The sequence below is a fragment of the Corvus cornix genome, chromosome 9 (genome assembly GCF_000738735.6).
Source record: "Corvus cornix cornix isolate S_Up_H32 chromosome 9, ASM73873v5, whole genome shotgun sequence".
Lineage (NCBI taxonomy): Eukaryota > Metazoa > Chordata > Aves > Passeriformes > Corvidae > Corvus > Corvus cornix.
In genome coordinates this window covers 24,993,658-25,012,432 of record NC_046339.1, presented here as the reverse complement: position 1 = coordinate 25,012,432, position 18,775 = coordinate 24,993,658, and the positions used below count along the sequence as shown (strand labels likewise).

The 18,775-nt window shown below is 58.8% G+C and overlaps 3 protein-coding genes and 1 non-coding gene across 9 annotated transcripts; 2 read left to right on the top strand and 2 right to left on the bottom strand.

The window, feature by feature from the left end:
* The first annotated feature begins 2,095 nt into the window (after positions 1-2,095).
* LOC109950918 lies at positions 2,096-2,214 on the top strand. Its single transcript, XR_005602702.1, has one exon. It is a non-coding gene; the product is annotated as a 5S ribosomal RNA (ribosomal RNA).
* An 865-nt stretch (positions 2,215-3,079) lies between these two features.
* LOC109146198 (autoimmune regulator-like) lies at positions 3,080-5,557 on the bottom strand. The gene is given in 12 exon segments (XM_039557078.1): positions 3,080-3,088; positions 3,142-3,265; positions 3,354-3,563; positions 3,634-3,749; positions 4,029-4,217; positions 4,262-4,386; positions 4,515-4,628; positions 4,734-4,805; positions 4,905-5,057; positions 5,159-5,266; positions 5,269-5,332; positions 5,417-5,557. Coding segments are annotated over 12 exon segments (1,425 nt in total).
* Positions 5,558-8,555: 2,998 nt separating this feature from the next.
* LOC104696683 lies at positions 8,556-12,742 on the bottom strand. Its single transcript, XM_039556757.1, has 2 exons — positions 12,682-12,742; positions 8,556-12,051 (listed from the first exon to the last, which is right to left on the bottom strand). Exon 2 carries the CDS (start codon positions 12,016-12,018, stop codon positions 11,170-11,172), a length of 849 nt encoding a protein of 282 aa, XP_039412691.1. The 5' UTR covers positions 12,019-12,051; positions 12,682-12,742; the 3' UTR covers positions 8,556-11,169.
* Positions 12,743-12,890: 148 nt separating this feature from the next.
* SCLY (selenocysteine lyase) lies at positions 12,891-18,207 on the top strand. 6 transcript variants are annotated; one of them, XM_039556756.1, is made up of 14 exons: positions 12,891-12,912; positions 13,422-13,540; positions 13,611-13,723; positions 13,794-13,894; positions 14,032-14,188; positions 14,468-14,595; positions 14,697-14,861; positions 15,189-15,295; positions 15,632-15,668; positions 15,997-16,080; positions 16,231-16,333; positions 16,514-16,589; positions 17,242-17,432; positions 17,953-18,207. In XM_039556756.1, exons 2-13 carry the CDS (start codon positions 13,491-13,493, stop codon positions 17,399-17,401), a joined length of 1,281 nt encoding a protein of 426 aa, XP_039412690.1. In that variant the 5' UTR covers positions 12,891-12,912; positions 13,422-13,490; the 3' UTR covers positions 17,402-17,432; positions 17,953-18,207. The 6 variants fall into 6 exon arrangements, with proteins under 6 accessions (XP_039412690.1, XP_039412685.1, XP_039412687.1 ...); XM_039556751.1 differs by lacking the exon at positions 12,891-12,912 and having other exon boundaries at positions 13,314-13,540; positions 14,447-14,595; XM_039556753.1 differs by lacking the exons at positions 12,891-12,912; positions 13,794-13,894 and having other exon boundaries at positions 13,314-13,540; positions 14,447-14,595.
* The last annotated feature ends 568 nt before the right edge of the window (positions 18,208-18,775 follow it).

The following is an 18,775-nucleotide window of genomic DNA, read 5'->3' as shown; positions in this document are numbered from 1 at the left end:
TTCTCCCGCTGTGGCAGCAGACTGGGGCCGGCTCCTGGGGAGATGCTCTGCCGCGGCCCCCCCGCTCCCCCCGGCCGCTCCTTCCCTGCCGCAGCGCTGCTAAGCCGCGCCCTTCCCCCCGCCGCTGCTGCGCGAGTGCTCTGATGTTACCGAGCCGCGGCTGCTGCCGCTCTGCTCCCCCAGCTGCGAGAACTCCGCCCGTGTGGGGTCTTTCTCGTCGGCCCCGGCCCTGGCCGCACCCTCCACCCCCCGTGCTACAGGAAAAGCAGGAAAAGCAGAAAAAGAGGGGGGGGGTCGCAGGAGCCCTACTGTTCCCAGTAAGCTGCGAGAACATCGTGGGGGACGCAGTGGACCTGACCTGCAGCTGGAGCACACAGAACAGCAGCCAAAGAAACAGAACAGTGACTTCTCAGATTCTGATGCCGAGTGTGAAGATCAAAGGACTGGGGTGAAGAAGCCAAAGGCCACAGATGATACCTGGAAACTGCCAGAGGAAAACAAGCCCTGCACCAGCCCAGCAAACACCGTTGCTGCAGACACAGCGCCGACCAAGATGAACAGGGCGCAGTCAAAAGACCAGACCACCGCTGCTTCAAAACAGAGACGACTCAAAACAGCACCGATGTTCACCACAGAAACAGACTCACCGTCCTGTCACCAGAACTGTAAACAAGACTTTGAACGGATGAGTCAAGACACCTGTGGTGTCTCCCCAGATCCTACCCCATTCTGTTGCTTTCCCATCAGTTAATATTCCCTACCACCACCCCTCTGCTTTGCCTTTCCCACAGCCATACCTCCCAATACTCCTATTGAGATGTTTTCTGTTAACTTGCACTCCTCTCTTTATTTACTACTTGTTATCCATTCCCTAGCCACAGGTTCGCACACCCATTACCGTTACACCATTCACCTTTCCCCAGACCTTTAAGTAAAGGAAGGGGGGAAGGGAAAGGCCTCCCGCCCGCCCCCCGCCCCCCGCACCTGAAATTGCAAATTTTTAACTTTGTTTAAAACCGCAACAACTGGCAGAGCAACTGCCAGAGCCGGTGCCCACATTCATGATGATGCCCAGCACCCAACACCTATTACCCTGCCGTCCTCTGGATGCTCCTGGTACCACCAGCAGTGAATGCTTGGACTGTGCCACAGCCCAAAGAGAACTGTGCTGCTTCAACCTCACCTCTGCCCATGAGAGTATCCATTGCAGCATCCAGAGAGAAAAATCCTCTAAAAGATTTGAGGACTTGTTGGAACACTGGGTTGTGGGTACTTCTGATCATTTTTGTTGTCTTGTGTATGTTTGGTTGTTTGGGACATTGGGTGTTGGGATCTCTGAGGGAGGCCTTTTTGCTTAATACAGAAAAGAGGAATTGTGGTGGCCGGTGAACATACATTACAAGGGACAGAGAGTTGTCAGTAAGACAGGTCCCTAGTACCACAGGAGCCACTTTATGTTAGGGTGACCAGAAAGGCTTCTCCAAGGATGCTTGTTAAATCAATCCATCCAAGTTTGAATTCCCCGGTTGTCTGTTAGCCTCTACCCCTTGTCACTCCCCCAGAGCTCCCCATTGGTCCCCGTTCCCTAGTCCCACCTTTTCCCCACCCCCGGATAAAACTGTGAGCTTCGGGATCATGTTCATATTTGCTTCTGCAACCTTCGGTAGCGTAGAAGCAATAAATGCTCCTGCTGGAACGCATGCAAACGCCCTTCTCAACTCTTTGCCACTGACTATAATATTGAACCTACCCGTGCTTCTGTGGGAGCTCGCAGGACCCCACGGAGCCGGGCAGGGACGATATTAGGGTCGGGCCCGGTTAGTACTTGGATGGGAATACCGGGTGCTGTAGGCTTCTTTTGCTGTGTCCTGGGGACTGGGCCAGAGGTGCCTTGTTTTGCTTGGGCAGCCGTGCCAAGGGGCACGAGGGCGAGGGTGGCCGTGGCTCATGGGGCTTGCGTGGCTCTGGGTCTGGCTGCAGGTTCCGTTGTTGCCGAGGGCGGAGCTGGCGGCCGTGTGCCGGGTGCGGGGGGCATTGGGGCAGGGCAGGAAGGCGCTGGTGTGTGCTGGAGAGCGCTGCTGTGGGGCTGAGGGGTGCCTACGGCCATACCACCCTGAGAACGCCCGATCTCGTCTGATCTCGGAAGCTAAGCAGGGTCGGGCCCGGTTAGTACTTGGATGGGAGACCGCCTGGGAATACCGGGTGCTGTAGGCTTCTTTTGCCCCCCTCTGGTGGAGATTTCACAGTTCACTTCCCTTTTGGTTTTGGAGTTGTTTAAACGTCTAACTTTATCTTTTAATAATTTGTTTGGATAACAGGGGTTTTTTTTCTCATTTCTTTGTATTGTTTTTTTTTCAATCACCTTTTTGATTTCGTCTTTCATGTTGTTTATTCACCTTTTCACTGTTCATTTTCTCTGTTGAGTGTCACTGGTTGGGACCTTCCATTTTCCTCTGACTGTGTCAGTCTGTTGACCGTCACTGGTTTATTGTGTGATGTTTTTTGTGCTGCCGTGATGCCTGTGAGCGTCTTGTTTCACATCTGGCTCAGAGGCTGTTTCGTCATGGCTTGGGATGGTAGGTCTGCTGCTGGGTCTGTGCACTAAGCGAGGAGCCCATGCGTGTCTGCGAGCGGTTGTGCCATGCTCTGGAACGCCCACTGCAAGATCCCATCCCACGTGCTCTGTGGGACAGCCCCATGTGTTCATTTTCTTTTCCCATCCCACATCCTGCCCCCCCTGGGGTCTCCAGGCACACCGTGCCTGACACACAGCCCCATGTCACCCTGTGGGCCACACCAGAGACACGGTCCCCCTTGGATGGAGTCTGCCTGTTGGTGTCACACAGAGTCTTACCTCACCCAGCAGCGCATCGAGCTCATCCCGACTCAGCACAGGTTCACTGCCGAGGGCTCCGTCCTCTGCCTGTGTGTGGAGAGATGTCCTGCCAGCTCCCCCGCTGCCCTCAGCCTGCTCTCCGTTTGTTCAGGGCTGCTGCCCATGTTCAGTCCCTCACCTGGTGCAGTCCCAGCTCATGCTCCCCCAGTACAGCTTCACTAACTTGCCTCCATGTGGTGTCCTTCACCCTGCCTGATCCACCTCCACCTTCCTGCTCCCCAGAGCCCCTGCTCCGCCTCTCCCACCCCGTGTGCGGCACTGCTGGTGCTGACCTTGGCTGCCGGAAGCAGTTGGTCTCCAGCTGCTGCAGTGGTGCCCAGGCTGCCTGTGTCCAGGGTGCCTGTGCAGGATGTGCACAGCAGCAGCCCCCTACACCATCGGGGTGACACAGACCGTCAGGGCAGAACCCTCCAGGGAAGAACTGAGGCTGGGATGTGGGGAGTGATGGGGGACTCACCTGGGGTCCCCACTGGGAGCAGGACAGTGTCGGGGAGTGGGGATCCGGCTGCAGCAGTGGCTGCAGACACTCCCCTTAGCTCCACCCGGCTGGGTGTCCCGTGCTGCCTCCCCCAGGATCTCGGGGGGTCTCTCCACAGCCAAGTCTGCCTCCAGCAGCCGGCCTGGCTCAGCCACACTCTCCACACAGGAGCCGCATCGCCATGTCCCGCTGCACAGCAGGAGCAGAGCAGTGAGGGATGGCGGAGGGCACTGGCATCCCTGTGTGCCCTGGGACTCACCTGGGGACGTGGGGCAGTGGGGGCACCAGGCAGGCGAGGTGGAAGGCCCTGGGGCAGCCATCACAGCAGATGAGCTCACCACCATCACCGCATGCTGCACACTCATCCTCGTTCTCCTGTCCCCGGGGGAGTGGGCAGGGGGTCACTGCCACCCCCACAGGCTGAAGCCATGGCTGTCATTCCCCTTGCCCTCTCCCCCTGCATCACCCACCCTGCAGCAAACATACCAATCCTTTCAGGGTGGTAAAACTGCCTGTCTCTTGGGGGTCATAACCTGGTGAACCCCCAGCAGCTGAGCCCTGGGTTTCCTGCTCTAGGCCAGGCCAAATGGACATGCCAGGGACACCCCAACAGTTCCTCCTGGGGGTGCACCAGGTGTCACATCTGGAGCTCACCTGGTGGGGCACAGGGTCCTGACTGTACACAGTGGCAGCTGGCAGCTGGCCCTGGGGGTGCAGCTGGGGTTCCCTGTTCTGTTGGCAAGACAAGAAGGGGTTTGGAGAGGCATGGCTGGCACTGGGGGACACTCCCAGGCCATGGCCACGATGCCATGCAGGAACAACCCCCCGCCACAGCCTTGGCAGCTGCACAAGATGGGGGTGAAAACATAGGAGGGGGTTGTCTGTACACTTCGGGATGCCTTGGGCTGGGCAGGGGCCTTCAGGCTGTGGCTTCTGCTCCTGGCCTCTGGCTCCTCAGAGGCAGCTGGGGTATATGGCTCGCCCCCAGCTCTGCTGCCTGTCTTGGAGCTGCCTGCAAGAGAGGCCAGAGGCAGCTCCAGCTCCCCTTCTCCACATCCACCTGCCTGAGGGTGGCTCCTGAATTTGGGGACTAAACTGGGCAGGAGGTGGCTGGGCTGGGCTGGGCTGGGCTGTACTTACTCGGATCCAGCACGTGTTTAATGAGGATGCCCTCAATGGCCCCACGGCTGACGGGCACTTCACCGCCTGCCACAGCCACCGCTCTCTGCACCGAGGCAGCCACCGCCTGGAGGGCTGCCAGCAGGGGAGCGGCTCAGTGAGGTGGGCAGCCCCCTTCCCCACAGCTGTGGGCAAACAGGGCTCACAGGCAGAAGCTGCCCTGGGGGTTTTGGCACTCACCGCTGGCACGAGAGGTGCGGGGGGTATCTGTGCCCTCTGACCTCTTCACAGCCTTTGCCTTCACCAGGGGCCCTGCAGCATTGTGAGGATGGGCGTCAGGGGGCACAGCACCCCACGACACCTCGGGGGCAGCACCCCGCCCCATCTCCAGCCTGCTCTGGGTCTCCGTACCAGGACTGGCGCTGTGCCGTGCAGCGGGCTGTGCCGCCCGGGCCTTGTCCCGCTCCTCGGGGGCTTTCCTCTTGCCTTGGGGTCTGTGTGGGGCCGGTGCTGTGGGGCTCGGGGAGAGACGCCTCCCACGGCGCTGCCGCCCCAGCTCCACCTCTGCAAGAGGAACAGGGACCGGGACAGGCAGCAGCACCCTGCATGTCACCCCTGCCCACTGTCAGCCCCCGGGGGTGCCAGTCCCACCTGGCCATTAATACCTCTGGGGAAGGCGCCGCGGAGAGGCCGGAGCCGGGAGTACCGCTCCAGATTGTAGTCCTTGAAGAGGACGGCCCAGAAGTCGCGGACGGCGGCGGCGTCGCGGCCAGCAGCCAGGTGAGCAGCGCGTGGAAGGCGCGGTGGGAGCCCTCCCGCTCCGTCCGGCTCAGCGTCTCCTGCCGGGCACACCACGGCCCACGGGCTGCCCTCCGGCCCCAGCCCCCACAGCATGACCGTCCTGTCCTGCTCCGCAGGCTCACCTTGAAGATGTGCTCAGGGACGACGTCGTGGTCAGCCAGGCCGTGCAGCAGCGGGAAGACGTCGTCCACCGCCATGGCGATCTCGGTGCGGTGCAGCTTCAGCAGGCGCCGCAGGTCCCCGTCGCTGCCCGGCCCCGCCATGCCCGGGGACACCGCCGGAGCCTGCACTGCCCCGTCCCCGGGCACTCCCCTTTAATACACCTTGGCCGCGGCACCAGAAACCTCACTGGGCTCCCGCAGCCCCAGTCATTTCTGTCCGAGGCCGTAACCTGAACCCGTCCCTCCCGCGCGGCGGGGCTGGGCTGGGCTTGTCCCCGCGCCGCCACCGCATCCCCGGCCCCGGGCTTGAGGTCAGGCACCTCCCCAGCTCCGGGCAGCGGCAGCCGGCGTGGGGTCGGCTGTGCCGCTGGTGAAGGACACCCAACCCGCGGGGAACACCGCGGGGTGTCCAGGGAGAGGGGGTCTGTGAGGTCTTGGGGAGGGGCTCCCATCTCTCATCTCTGCGGTCACCCAAGTGTCTCCCAAAATTTCTGGACTTTCCACAGGACCTGCTTCTCTCATCCAGAAACTCGGCTGCAGGAGCACGTGGGAAGTAAGGGCCCAAGAGCTGGGAGTGTGATGGCAACAAAAGAGCGTGGGGAGAGGGGGGTGTGGGTGTCTTTGAGTGTGTCCTCCCCCCACACTCTCCACTTCCCTTCCCAGCATCTCTCACGGACAATGTGCTTTGTCTCAAGATAGAAACACAGGGTACTGCAGGAGGAACTGTCTGGGTGCTCACATAATGAATGCATTCCAGACACGGGGGAGCCAAGATGTGAGTGATTTTGGAGCACATCGGCCTGCAAAGGGATATAAAATGCTGCTGGAGGCTGGGGCAATTAAGCGAACTGGTCTCCTGAGGTTGCTTCTGTGGGGCAGTAGGAAGCACTGACACACAAAGAAACTCCACAAAAGGTGTGTTGGGTTTGAATTGAAGATGCTGAACAAGCAAACATCTTGCCAGAGCCATGGCAGTGCCACGAATGTGCCCAGGGAATACCTGGTCAGGTGCAGCCCACAGCTCTGTCAATACCCACTTCCCAAAACTGGGGATATGGAGCTGCAAAAAGCTTAGAGCCAGGGGGAAGCTGGCTCCTTGAAAACATCTGGCATAGGAAAGGCTGGGGGCCTGGCTGCTCTGTACCAGGTAGTTGGGAAAGAGAAAGCTCAAAAGCTCCTACCCCAATTCCCAGGCGTTTGGATTTCCCCAGGATCAATTTCTAGCTTCCCTCCCTCTGGAGGTGTGTCTGGGCTGCCCGGCAGGCTCTGCCGGGGGTGCTGTGGCTGTGCACAGCTGTCCCCAGGCCGCAGGGCAAACCCCGACCCGAGCAGGACCAGAGCATGGTGCAAGAGGGGACTCTGCTGAGCGGCGCCAGGGGATACCGGGAGGAACTTTCATTGCTGAGTCTTAAAAGACTGCAGCAGTATCTGCTGGCTCGAAAGCTGTGCTAGGAGGAAGCATCTGCTGTCAAGAAAGTCAGGAAGAATAACACCACCACACCCTTGGTGAGAGCAGGAAATACCCTTGCACGTGTCTGGTTAATAAATTAATGTGGTTGCCCATGGAAAGGCTCGCCCTGCAGCTCCTTTCAGTATTCAGGGGGATTTTTCCTGTGGAGGCAATGAGAGCCATCGGATGGAGGTCGGGCAGGTGGTGTACTGGGTTCCTGTGCCCCACACCAGGATTTCTGTGCCCAGCTCTGCCACAGTGGGGATGGCTTCACCACCACCTGTGCCATGCATCCCCCCAGGGGACAAAACGTGGATGTTAGGTGACACAGGAGGTTCATCTCCCCTCCTTGAGCTCTGCCCAAGTCCGGCCACAGGTGCTGAGCACAAGCACACTCGTGACACAGCCTCACAGGTCTGCTCCACTCTTCCTGGGAACACTGTTTTCCCCAGTATCCCACCTACAGTGCCACAATTTGTCACTGTCACCCTGTGTTAAGCTGTCTGGCACGTCTAGGATAGGCACTTCCCCCTGCCCATCCAGCTGCCTCGTGGGCAGGCACTGCCCAACACTCTACAAGCCATATGCCCACAGTGCTGGGCTTGGACTTGTTTTAAATTCCAACTTTGTGACTCTTTCTGTGCTGAGTCACAGACATTGTTTTCCACATCCAGCCCACTCAGTAGTGCCATGATTTGCATTTTGGGTTGGTTTTTTTTGTGTTCCTTCCCTTTTCTGAGAGGGGCAGCAGGCAGAGCAGTGGCCATGTGAAGAGGCACGTCCATGCTGGGAAATCAGGTGAGTCTTTCTGCACAACCTCACTCACAGCCAGCCTGGGCAGCTCTAAGGAACTTGTAAGGGCTGCAAAAAGGCAGCTTTTGCCTGGGGCTGGCATGTGCCTGGCATGTGCCCTGCCTGGCTGCCAGGGGCCCAGGCTGGGGTGTAGGGCTTTCTGGATGCCTTCTCCTTTCTACTGCCCCCCCTGCAGAAACCAGGACTCAAGGGGTGGAGGTTGACAGTGTTTCTCCCCAAATGCCCAGTAAAATCAGTGATTCAGCATGCAGCAAAAGTATTTATAGCCCCTGGGATGCACCTCGATTCCCTCCTGCAAAAGCCATTGACACAAACACGCCCCTTCCAGCATTTCCTCCTTTCCAATTTCCCTTCCTTACTCAAGTCCCGTGGTGCAAACCCTTGTTGCGTCTCTCTTGGACACGACTGCCCCTCACTCATCTCAAACATCATCCCTGAAACCACAGTCAGGAGAGAACAGGCAGCAGTGGAATACCATGCATGGGACCACTCCAGGAAGGCAGGGAGTCCCCACCTTTGTCTCTGATGCCAATCCCACCAGGCCTGAGGCACACTGAGAGCCCACATGAAACGCTGCCACCAGGTGCAGAGATTTTATTCCTCTCCCCTTACCTTTGGCTGCTCCAGGCTCCAGCATCTTTGAAAAAAGGGGCTCCATGTGGGCCCCTGTGGCAGATTCCCATCTCTGACCATGCTGTCTGGATGGGAGCAGCTCCACCTGCACGCAGCCCAGCTGCTCCTGCAAGGGCCCGGGAAGGAGAGCTGAAGCAGAGATTTATTTTAGCCTCAGTTTCATCTTTCCTCCCCCTTTAGAAAGAAGAAACAAAAGCCCAGAGATATGTTATATTAATTTATTTGGGACACACCAAAAAGGAAAGTCAACAACTGTTAACGTACAAAAGTACAGAATCCTGGGACAAGATTTACTGTCCTGATTAAAAAGGCACCATGGTCCCAAAGAAAAGTAATCAGGATACATGATTTAGAAATTTTCCCCCTGTTGCAGCAGAAACAGAGCCAGGCTTTGGCTCTATCCACAGTCAAACCCAGTTAAAAAAACCCAAATATGATTTCAATGTGATAAACTCTGCTCAGCCTGTACAGGATGTCATGAAAAGAATCACAGCCTAGAAGTTGGTCGATTTTTTTTTTGTCTTTTTTTGAAACAGTGAAGGTGACTAATCACTAAGTAGGTAACAAGGAAGACAGCAGACTGCTGACACCTTCAGCTCGACTTTCTGTCAGACACATCAGTTCAACTGAGACCAGCAGGCTGAGTGTGGGGCTTCTGAATGAAATGTAATTCCCTGTGGTAGACAGGAAGTCAGATTTGACAACCTTAAATTCCCTGAATCCCTGAAAATCATAAAGCACTATACAGCTGTGTTCCATATCCGAGCCAACCCCGGTGGATTTGCTTTACACACGAGCATTTATACTGTCAGCTATATCTGTAATAAAAAGGGGGGTTACAGCAGTTGTTATTAAAAAACTTCTACTTCGGCGAGGTCCGAGCTTGGCTATATTCCCTGCTGATACAGAGCTGCTGGTGTAGAGACCCAGTGAGAGGCTCAATCCAGCACCTCAGGGCTGGAAGGCAAATAGTTTAAACGTGACATAATTTGCATGGGGAGGTCAGTGAAGCATGTCAGAGAGGAGATGGAGGGAGGCTGTGAAGCCTCAGGCAGCAGAGGCTCGAGGGTGCTGCTAGCAAACCTGTAAAACTACGAGTGGTGCAGAGCACGCAGTGGGCACTAAATACTTTGGAGCGACTTACCATGGAGAGAGAGCTTGTCAGAGACACAGAGCAAGGACTCCAGCACTAAGGAGCAGGGTCCCTGGAAGGGACACGCAGCTCGCAGCTGGACGGAGCTGTGCCAGGCGGCCGAGGCTGGAGCCTGCCCGGGCAGCCCGGCCGGGGCCGCCGTGTCCCGCGGGACCAGCAGCTGCTCTGCATTTCATTCCTCCTTTGGCATAGGACTTCAAAGCAGTCCAAGGACTGATTCATCAAAAGTAAATGAACTGTCAAAATTATTCGTACATGCATTTATTGTTAAAGGGAGCAAAAGCCAAAGAATGAAAGAGCACGAGTAAATGTCAGTAAATGATGTGCAGGACGGAGAGGAAAGAAACGGGGAGAAGCTGAGATACTGGAGTGGGGAAACCAACATTCACACTGGAAGGTAAATTTTAAAACCAGGCAAGTTTGCGCTCTTTCTACCACAGATCTTTTGTGGACAAATAGAGACTTGGGGGTTTTCCATTTTCAGTGTGGTCTGGCAAGGTTTGGGAATCTCACCAGAGAGATCTCCAGCACTGGGTTTCACTGGAAGGTCAAGTCTCTCATCTTTAAAAACCAGTAAAGCAACTCTAACTAAAAAAGTCACAGATACGTCACTGCTCAGGATGTACGTGGGCAAGAGGGTCACGCTTTGTTCAAACAACCTCTGGGTGGAAAACTACCATCTTCCCCCCGCTGGCCTGCACCACCTCGGGGGTGGAAGAGCAAGCCCAGATCTGGGTGCCTGCTGCTGTGAACACCACAGCTACACCTGGGAAGGCTTTTTCTTCCCTATGTCCTAAAAAGGCAGGATACCAGTTTATAAAATTACTCTCATCTTAAAACTAAATAATGCAATTTGCATTTTCCCCTATGTTACCCCCCTCCCCCCAAAGATAAAACATTACCACTTCATTTAGGATTCACCCCAGATCCTAGATTAGGGACTTTGTTATAAAACTCATCCAGTTATGGGAAGGTTTATCCTGATCAAGGAAACGTCGGTAAAATAGAATCTAGAATAAAACATTCAGAATCACCAATGCTTTAACAGCCAAAGCACTCCACTGTCTACTGCTCTCTGCCCGCTCCTCGAGCAGGAGAGCAGTCCCTTCCCAAAAGCACAGCGTGCCTCTCCGGGGCTGGAGACACACACTGCAAACCCACTTCCTTCCTGGCAGAAACGCCAGCTCCCGCAGGAAGGGGCAGAGCACCTTTCACCCCCACTGCAGCCAGGGGAGCCAGGGCTCTTCAGCACACGGATTTTCTGTTAGCAACAAGTCCAAGTTATTACCCTGCAGTAAATCTGAGTCCTGATTCATGCTGTTAGGCCACCGCTGGCTCAGAGATGTTGAGAGACTTCCAAACCCCACGGATGCAGACAGGACCTTGGAAGAAGAGGCTTATATGCTACGTAACCTTGGATCATCCGCTGCATTTGAGCCTTGGCATCGCTGGCCGCTGACAGCTCATCCTTCCAAATCCATGTGGTTTAGTCCTTGCTGCCGTTGTCATCATCCCAGCCCTCTTCCCTGGAGGCAGCATGTTCCTGAGCTCTGGCTTGAGGATCTGCAACAATCACTTCCAATGGATGGTGGGATTTCAAACTTGCCTAACGTGTGCATTGCCACCTTGTACTCCAGCAGCTCTGCCCGCTCTCTGCGGCGGGCGCTAGCAGTTTTTCACCTTTTCCACAGTCTCGTAGAAGCCAGGCCTGACCCTGCGGATGCTCATCCGTATGTGCTCGCCCTCCAGGGGCAGGTCGGTGCCGGCAGCGGCTGTGGTGCAGCGGCGCTTCCGCCGGCCCCGCAGCGAGAAGGCCGGGGCACCACCGTTCTCCTCCTCCGTGGGGTACAGCTCGTCCACACTGGTGCCCTCATCCGACTGCTCCTCGCCCTTGTACTTCATCTCCTTCGCCTTGCTGCCCTCCTTCTCTTCCCTGGCGAGCTTCCTGAAGTGCTCCAGACACTGTATTTTCTGCCTTCTCTCCATCATCTTCAGCTCCTGCTTCTCTGTGAAATCTTCATAGTACATTTTTCTCTCACTCCTCTGATCTTCCAGAAACTTCCACTCGATGCTAGTCATTTTTATCCCACTGTACTCCTCCAGTTTATCCCTCATCTGTGTGTCTGTACAAAACACGTCAAAGAGCTTCTCCGAACTCTCGTTGAATCTGTCGGCTCGCTCAGAAAAAGCCTGGTTCTGTCTCTGCTTCCTGGTCTGGTACAACCGGGTGAATTCCTCGTACATTTTGAGGATGAGTTTCTTTATGTTCTGAGTGGCGATGGTGTGCAGGTTGCAGACCAGCCAGTGCTCCTGCAGGTGCTCTGCGAGCAGCTGGGCCGCGTCCTCCTTGGAGCGCTGGGCCTGGCCGGCCCTCTTGGGCTGCAGCAGGTACAGCATGTTCTGCACCACATCCTTCTTGGTGGGAAGCACCCCCTGGGCAAAGCCCGAAGACTCCACGTACTCCACAGTCCCCAGGGTCTTCCGTGCCCTCACCTCAGTATCCAGTGATTCCATCACTGCTCGGCGGTTCTGTGGTTACGACATAACCTGAAAGACAGGAGGAAAACAGAGAAGTGTGTCAAACGAGGCAGTTTTTCCCCGCAGCAGAAACAAGGCGATGTAAGCCGTGCCGAGGCCAATGGGACGCGGGGCTTTGCGGCGCTCCGCCGCTGTTGGACGCCTGCGTTAGCCCAGCCCATCCCAGCCCCTGCTCTGCGAGCCTATCGCTCCTCGGAGCGGCTTCCAGAGCCTAATACGGCGCGCCTGCGTGCGGGAATTCGCCTTTAATTGAGTTTTGCACTTCACTTTATCAACTACAGCAAGGCAGGCGCGGCGGAGGCGCAGCGAGGACGCAGCTCCGGCCGTGCCCTGTCCGCAGTCCCGCCCGCCTGCCCCCGCCACAGCGCCCGAACCGCCCGCTGCCCCCCCGGCCCGGAGCGCGGCCCGGGGCACGGCCCGCACCGCCGCGGCCCGCCCGGGGCGCGCAGAGCCACGAGGCGCGGCCGCCTCCCCGAACAACTCCCGCCGCTTCGGCCCCGCACCGGGCGCGGCACGCGGGGCCGCCCTCGCCGTGCGGCGCTGAGTCACGGCGCGGCGGGCCCCGGGCGCCGCCCGCCCGCCCGAGCCCGGCGCGGGGATCGTCGCTGCCCGTCCCGGGCCCCCCCGCCGGGCGCTCACCGCCATCGCGCGCGGAGCGGCGCGGAGCCTGCGCGGGGCGCGGCGCGGGACCCGCTCCGACGCTGCCGCCGCCATCTTGGGGAGGGGAAGCGCCGCCGCCGCTCCCCGGCCTCGCGTCCGTCCCGGAAGTACCGCCCGCCCCCGCGCGCCGGAAGCGCGCCGCCTCGCGAGCCACGCCCCTTCCGCCTCGCGCCCGCGCGCCAGCAGCGCGTGAGTGACACCCGGCCCGAGGTGGGGGGGAAAGGGGGACGGGGGCTCGCGCGCCGCCCGCCGGGGGCCAATGGGAGCCCCGTGCGCTCGCGGACCCGGCCAATGGGAACAGCGGCAGCGGATTGGGCGGAGCGGCCCGGGGAGAGGGGAGCTGGGGGGGAGGGGGCGTTACAACGGGGCAGCTGATTGGTGGAGCTGTGGCTGTGGGGCAGGGAGCAGGGAGCTGATTGGTGGGGCCGTGGCTGTGGGGCAGGGAGCAGGGAGCTGATTGGTGGAACCATGGCTGTGGGGCAGGGAGCAGGGAGCTGATTGGTGGGGCCGTGGCTGTGGGGCAGGGAGCAGGGAGCTGATTGGTGGAACCATGGCTGTGGGGCAGGGAGCAGATTGGTGGAACCGTGGCTGTGGGGCAGGGAGCAGGGAGCTGATTGGTGGGGCCGTGGCTGTGGGGCAGGGAGCAGGGTGATGGGAGGCTGTGGTGCCCCAGGCAGGGCAGGGGCCTGGTCCCCCCTGTCGGTAACCCACGGTGCCAGGTTGGTGACGGCAACGGGACGGTGACAGTGACGGTGACAGCAGCGGTGACAGTGACGGTGACAGCAGCGATGGGCGCGGGGACAGAGCCGGCGGAGGCGCAGTGTGACTCACTGGAGGGGTGAGGCCCTGCCCTACTCCCTGCTCCCCTGTGTGCCCCCCAGCACCCCTTATCTGCCCCTGCCCTACAGGAAGGTGTACCTGGACCACAACGCCACCACCCCGCTGGCCCCCGAGGTGGCCCAGGCCGTATGGGATGCCATGTGCCAGGCCTGGGGCAACCCCAGCAGCTCCCACCCCACAGGTAGGGACCAGGACGGGCTGGGCTCTGTGGTGATGGGAGCCCGCGGGAGCTGCCAGGTCTGGTCTTGCAGGCAGGAAGGCGAAGGAGCTCATCGGCAGCGCACGGGAGAGCCTGGCCAGGATGCTGGGAGGCCGCCCCGAGGACATCGTCTTCACCTCAGGGGGCACGGAGGTGGGAGCAGGGGGGACCCCCTTCCTGGGAATCCCTGCCCACCACCCCCTCTCCAGCAAGCAGCGATTAGGAGGGTGGGAATGAATGGCACTGTGTTCCTTCTGAGCCTCCATTTTCCCTCTCCTTCTTCCCTTCAGGCGAACAACATGGTGATCCACACTGCCTGCAGGCACTTCCACGAGAGCCAATGTGGGAGAGGGGACAGCCGGGGAACACCACATATCGTGACATCGAGCGTGGAGCATGACTCCATCCGCCTGCCGCTGGAGCAGCTAGGGAGGGAGGGCCTGGCAGGTGAGTGGCACAGGCACAGATGGGGTTTGAATGGGGGGTCTCTGCTGGTGTTTTTGGAGGAGGGCAAGATCCTGCATGCTCTGTGATGTTCCACTTTCTCCCGCTGGAGAAGGGCACCATTTTCCCCTTTGGTGCCCGCGTTCCCCCAAGCTGCATGTGACACCTCCCTGCTCTGTGCCTGTGCTCCATACACTCCTGCCCTGCCCAGCGGGGCACAGGCCAGCCCCGAGCACTTTCAACCTACCCAGCCAACCTCAGGGCTTGTCTCCTGGCCTGCAGAAGCCACTTTTGTGCCTGTGTCCCCACGGAGCGGGCAGGCAGAGGTGGACGATGTCCTGGCTGCCATCCGGCCAAACACCTGCCTGGTCTCCCTCATGTTGGCCAATAATGAGACAGGGGTCATCATGGTGAGTGTGGGCAGTGAGGGGGATGGGGTGGGGACACCCTCGCAAAGAGGCGGTGACAGGAGGTAGCAGAATGGGATGCAGACCCTCCTCCCTGCCACCAGCCCGTCGCGGAGCTGAGCCAGCGCGTCTGTGCCCTCAACCAGCGCAGAGCAGCGGAGGGGCTGCCCAGGGTCCTGGTGCACACGGATGCAGCACAGATGATTGGCAAGGGGCGCGTGGACGTGCAGGAGCTGGGCGTGGACTACCTGACCATCGTGGGACACAAGGTGTGGCCCTGCTTGCGTGGCCCTGCTGCTAGTCACCCTGTGTGACATCTCTGCTGGGCTGCCAGGGGGACACACAGCTTGGTACCTCGTGGTGGCCAGAGTTCTCCTGCTGGGTGGGGCTCTGCAGACAGACTTCGCTCCTGCGGAACCTGTCTGGGCTGGGGGGCAGGAGACTGAGGATGGGGAAGAGCTCTGCAGCAGCCTGCGCCTGTGCGATGGGCAGGGGCCAGCCCTGGAGGGCACTCAGATCTGGGCAGGAGGGCAGGAAGCACTGTCAGTACTGTCGGTGTGTCAGTGTCCCCAGGGTCACCGTGGCTGTCCCCGCAGTTCCACGGCCCGCGGATCGGAGCACTGTACGCCCGCGGCCTCGGCACCACCACCCCGCTGCACCCCATGCTCTTCGGAGGGGGACAGGAGAGGAGTTTCCGGCCAGGGTAAGGGGGCAGGTGGTTACCTGGAGAGCTGGGCCTCTGGCTGGGGGCCAAGCCACATGGGCTGCCTTGTCCAAGCTGAGCTGGCACTTTGTCACCTGCCCGCCCTGGGCAAGCAGCCCAGCACGGCAGGGAAATGGATCCACGCATGGAAACTCCCTGGAGCTCAGGCTTTACCAAGGGTGGAACCTTAGGGTGGAACCACCTCCTTCTCAACCACCTCAGAGAGGTGTCCAGGACCCCCTGCCACCAGTGAGGGGTCCCATGAGGGAATGTCTGTGTCTCAAGGTTGGGTTTCTGGTCTTGAGAAATAACTCACTGGTCCCTGTTCCCTTCCAGCACTGAGAACACCCCGATGATCGCCGGCCTTGGCCAGGTTAGTCGGGATGGGGTGAGCAGTGCAAACCTAGCACAGAGACTGCCACTTGTGCTCCCTGGTCATCAGAAGGGACAAACTTGGGATGTGGGAGGGAGGGTGAACTGGGAAAGGCGGTGGGGCTTTCTGGTGCCAGTTGAAGGAGGTGCTTTGGGGCGCTTGCTGTGGGTTTGCAGCCCTGGCAGTCACACAGCTCACAGGGCACTGAGAGGGGACACAGGGGACCTGGCACTGCAGAGGCTGTTCCAGGCTGGGCTCACATCCCGGGGACCACGCACAGAGGGAGGTGTCCAAGGGTCACTGGTGGAGCCTGTCTGGGTGTTCTCAGGCTGCAGAGTTAGTGAGCAAGAACTGGGAGGCCTATGAGGCTCATATGCGGGATGTCCGGGATTACCTGGAGGCCACGCTGGAGGTGAGCAAATCTGGTCCCTTCCCGCAGTCTCAGGCTGCAGGATGTGTGGCCTGGAGCAGGGTGAGTATGTCCCTCTGGCCATGCCCACCCCCTCATAAGGACGTTCCTCTTGGGAACCCAGAGAGGTTCACAGCCCTCTGATTTCTCCAGGCCTCCTTTGGGAAGCAGAGGATTTGCTTCAACAGTCACTTTAAGGGCTCCAAGCGACTCTGCAACACCTGTAACTTCTCCATCCTGGGCCCAGGCCTTCAAGGTAGCTCTTACCCTACTGCTGTCCCGCGATGGTTACGCACAGCCAAGCACCTCCCCCTCACCAGCACCTGTGGCTGAGACTAGTGGGTGCTTGGCTGGTGGGCAGGGAGGTGAGGCAGGAGTAGTCCCTGGAGAGAGCCTTGACATTGGGAAAGCTGTGCTTGTGTTGCTTGTGCTGCAGGACGAAGGGTGCTGGCCCACTGCAAGGTGCTCCTTGCCAGCGTCGGGGCTGCCTGCCACTCTGAGAAGGGGGATCGGTGAGCAGACAGCTTTTCCAGCCCTTGGGTGTCTTCCCAGAGGACAGCAGGAGGGAGGGATGGAAACAGGCAGGGAAAGGGACAGTGGGTAGCTTGGGCAGCATCACCTGGAACAAAGAGGGTACAGAGTTTTCCAGAGGGGCTGAAGGGCTGTTAAGGAGATTACTGCAGGAGACACAGCTGGAACGCTCGATTGCTGCTCGGAAGGAGTTTGTCCCTCCCAGCTTTGGTGATCCAGCTGAGCTTGGAAGTACTTTTGAACTGCTGGCACTACCAGAAGAGAGCTTGCCTTGTGTCTGTGCCTGGCTCTCCTGCTCCAGCCCATCTTGGCCCTCCAGATGGCTCCTTTAGGGGATATGGGGATAGGGGTGCTTTTGGCCTGGTCTAGAGCAATGCCCTGTGGACCTGGCAGAGCTGCCAACCCACAGGGACATGGAACAGGTTCTTCTTAGAAGAGCCAGATTCCCCACAGGGCAACAAACCCAGTGGGATTGGGTGCCCCTAGAAAGCAAGCGGTGCGCTGTGCAGGGGACAGGTTTGCCTGGAGTGCATCTGCAGATGTGCTTCCTCACGCAGCTCAGTGAGGCTCCCTGCTGATGTGTGGGGCTTCCTCAGCTTCGTGTCCATCCTCTGCCCCCTGGCTGTGTTCCAGGCCCTCCCCGGTGCTGCTGAGCTGCGGGATTCCCCTGGAGGTGGCGCGGAACGCGCTGCGGCTGAGCGTGGGGCGCAGCACGGCACGGGCAGACGTGGACAGAGCTGTGCAAGATCTCGTGCAGGCTGTGGAGCAGCTGGAGCGGGACCCGGCCCCATAGACCCTGGAACTGCTCCCCGGACACCACTCAGGTTCTTGGGGTGGGCCCTGGGTGCGAGCTGCCCATACCAGCCTGGGCTCAGGGGTGGCAGGGGGAGGTTCTGAGGAGGGGGCTTGGCTGCCTTGGGGCTGGAGTAGCTCCAGGGCTTGCCCAGGATTCAGCCCCACTGCACAGTGGAGGCTTTTGGGGAGTCGTGCTGTGCAGTGCCCCTGGCTTGCCAGATGTACCCAGCTGGGTGCCTGCACATGCACGTGTTGACACAGCTGAGCCTCAGAGCTCGAGTCCCTGTAGAGGGACAGGCATGGAAGCCATGGGAGGAGGAGCCTCATGCCCTGGTTGCTTCCCACAAAGGAAGCTTTCCTGCTGCTTGAGCAGCCAGAGGAAGAAAGACTATCTGCCCCAGAGCGAAATAAGGAGCTGATAGAAGCACAGGAAGATTCTGGGCTGGGAACTGCTCTGCCCTAAGCTGCCAAAGGGATTTCTGGCAGGGCACAGCTTTCCCAGCACTGCTTCATTTTACCTGCTCCCCTTTTCTTCTGTCTTTCCTACAGTGGGCAGAGCTCCTGTTGCCAGCTTCACCTGCTCCTCAAGGAAACAGTTGTAGGGGTGGCTGTGACTGTGCCAGCACTCGAGGGAACCCTGTGTGGCCCAGGGGGTCTCTGGTCTCTGGCATCACCAGCACTGAAGGACACAAGTGTCACATGGATCAGGAGCGTTGCCAGCTGGGCTGGCTGATGTCAGGGAACTTGGTCTCCCTGGCTAATCATAGGAATAAAAGTAATTCCTGCTGCTTTTCACAAGTAAAATGTATTTTCTGTGGGGGAAGCTGGACTGGTTGGAGCCATCTGAGTGGTGCCTTTTCTCTCAGAAAACGCTCATGTCCCAGAACACAGGCACAGGCAGCTGCAGTGGGAGGTGCCTGCAGGGCCTGGTTGGCACAGAGCCCATTGGACACAGATGCTGGCCTTTCTCTTTACGGCCACACATTAGCGTGGCCAGGAATACTATTTGGACCCATAAAGCCCTGGGACTCTTTGCAAATCCCATGTCTCACTGGAGTTTCGGTACCCAAGCACCCTGTCAGTCACTGATCCTGCCAGGCTGGTCGGTTTTACCATGCTGCTCACACCTCCATCTCAAATGCATTCTTTTATTTCTCCCTTTTTTCCCCTCCCCTGGATAATAGTAAAAAACTCCTCTAGAAAAAGTGGTTCCATAGGAGGGATTTTGGTCTGCTTCAGGGCTAGATCTTTAATCTGTCATGGACCTTACAGTTCCTGGGGACCTTTCACAGTTGTGGCACAACTGGAGATTCAGCTTTTGGTGCTCTCTTTCCCCCACAGGACATCTGGGATTCCTACATTGTTTCAGACA

Bases quoted from the DNA above. Each gene is read 5' to 3' on its own strand.
- SCLY (XM_039556751.1), top strand. From the start codon at position 13,491: ATGGGCGCGGGGACAGAGCCGGCGGAGGCGCAGTGTGACTCACTGGAG. The intron at 14,596-14,696 runs GTGAGTGTGGGC...CCCTGCCACCAG, and splicing joins ATGAGACAGGGGTCATCATG to CCCGTCGCGGAGCTGAGCCA. The intron at 16,081-16,230 runs GTGAGCAAATCT...TGATTTCTCCAG, and splicing joins ACCTGGAGGCCACGCTGGAG to GCCTCCTTTGGGAAGCAGAG.
- LOC104696683 (XM_039556757.1), bottom strand. From the start codon at position 12,018: ATGGAATCACTGGATACTGAGGTGAGGGCACGGAAGACCCTGGGGACT.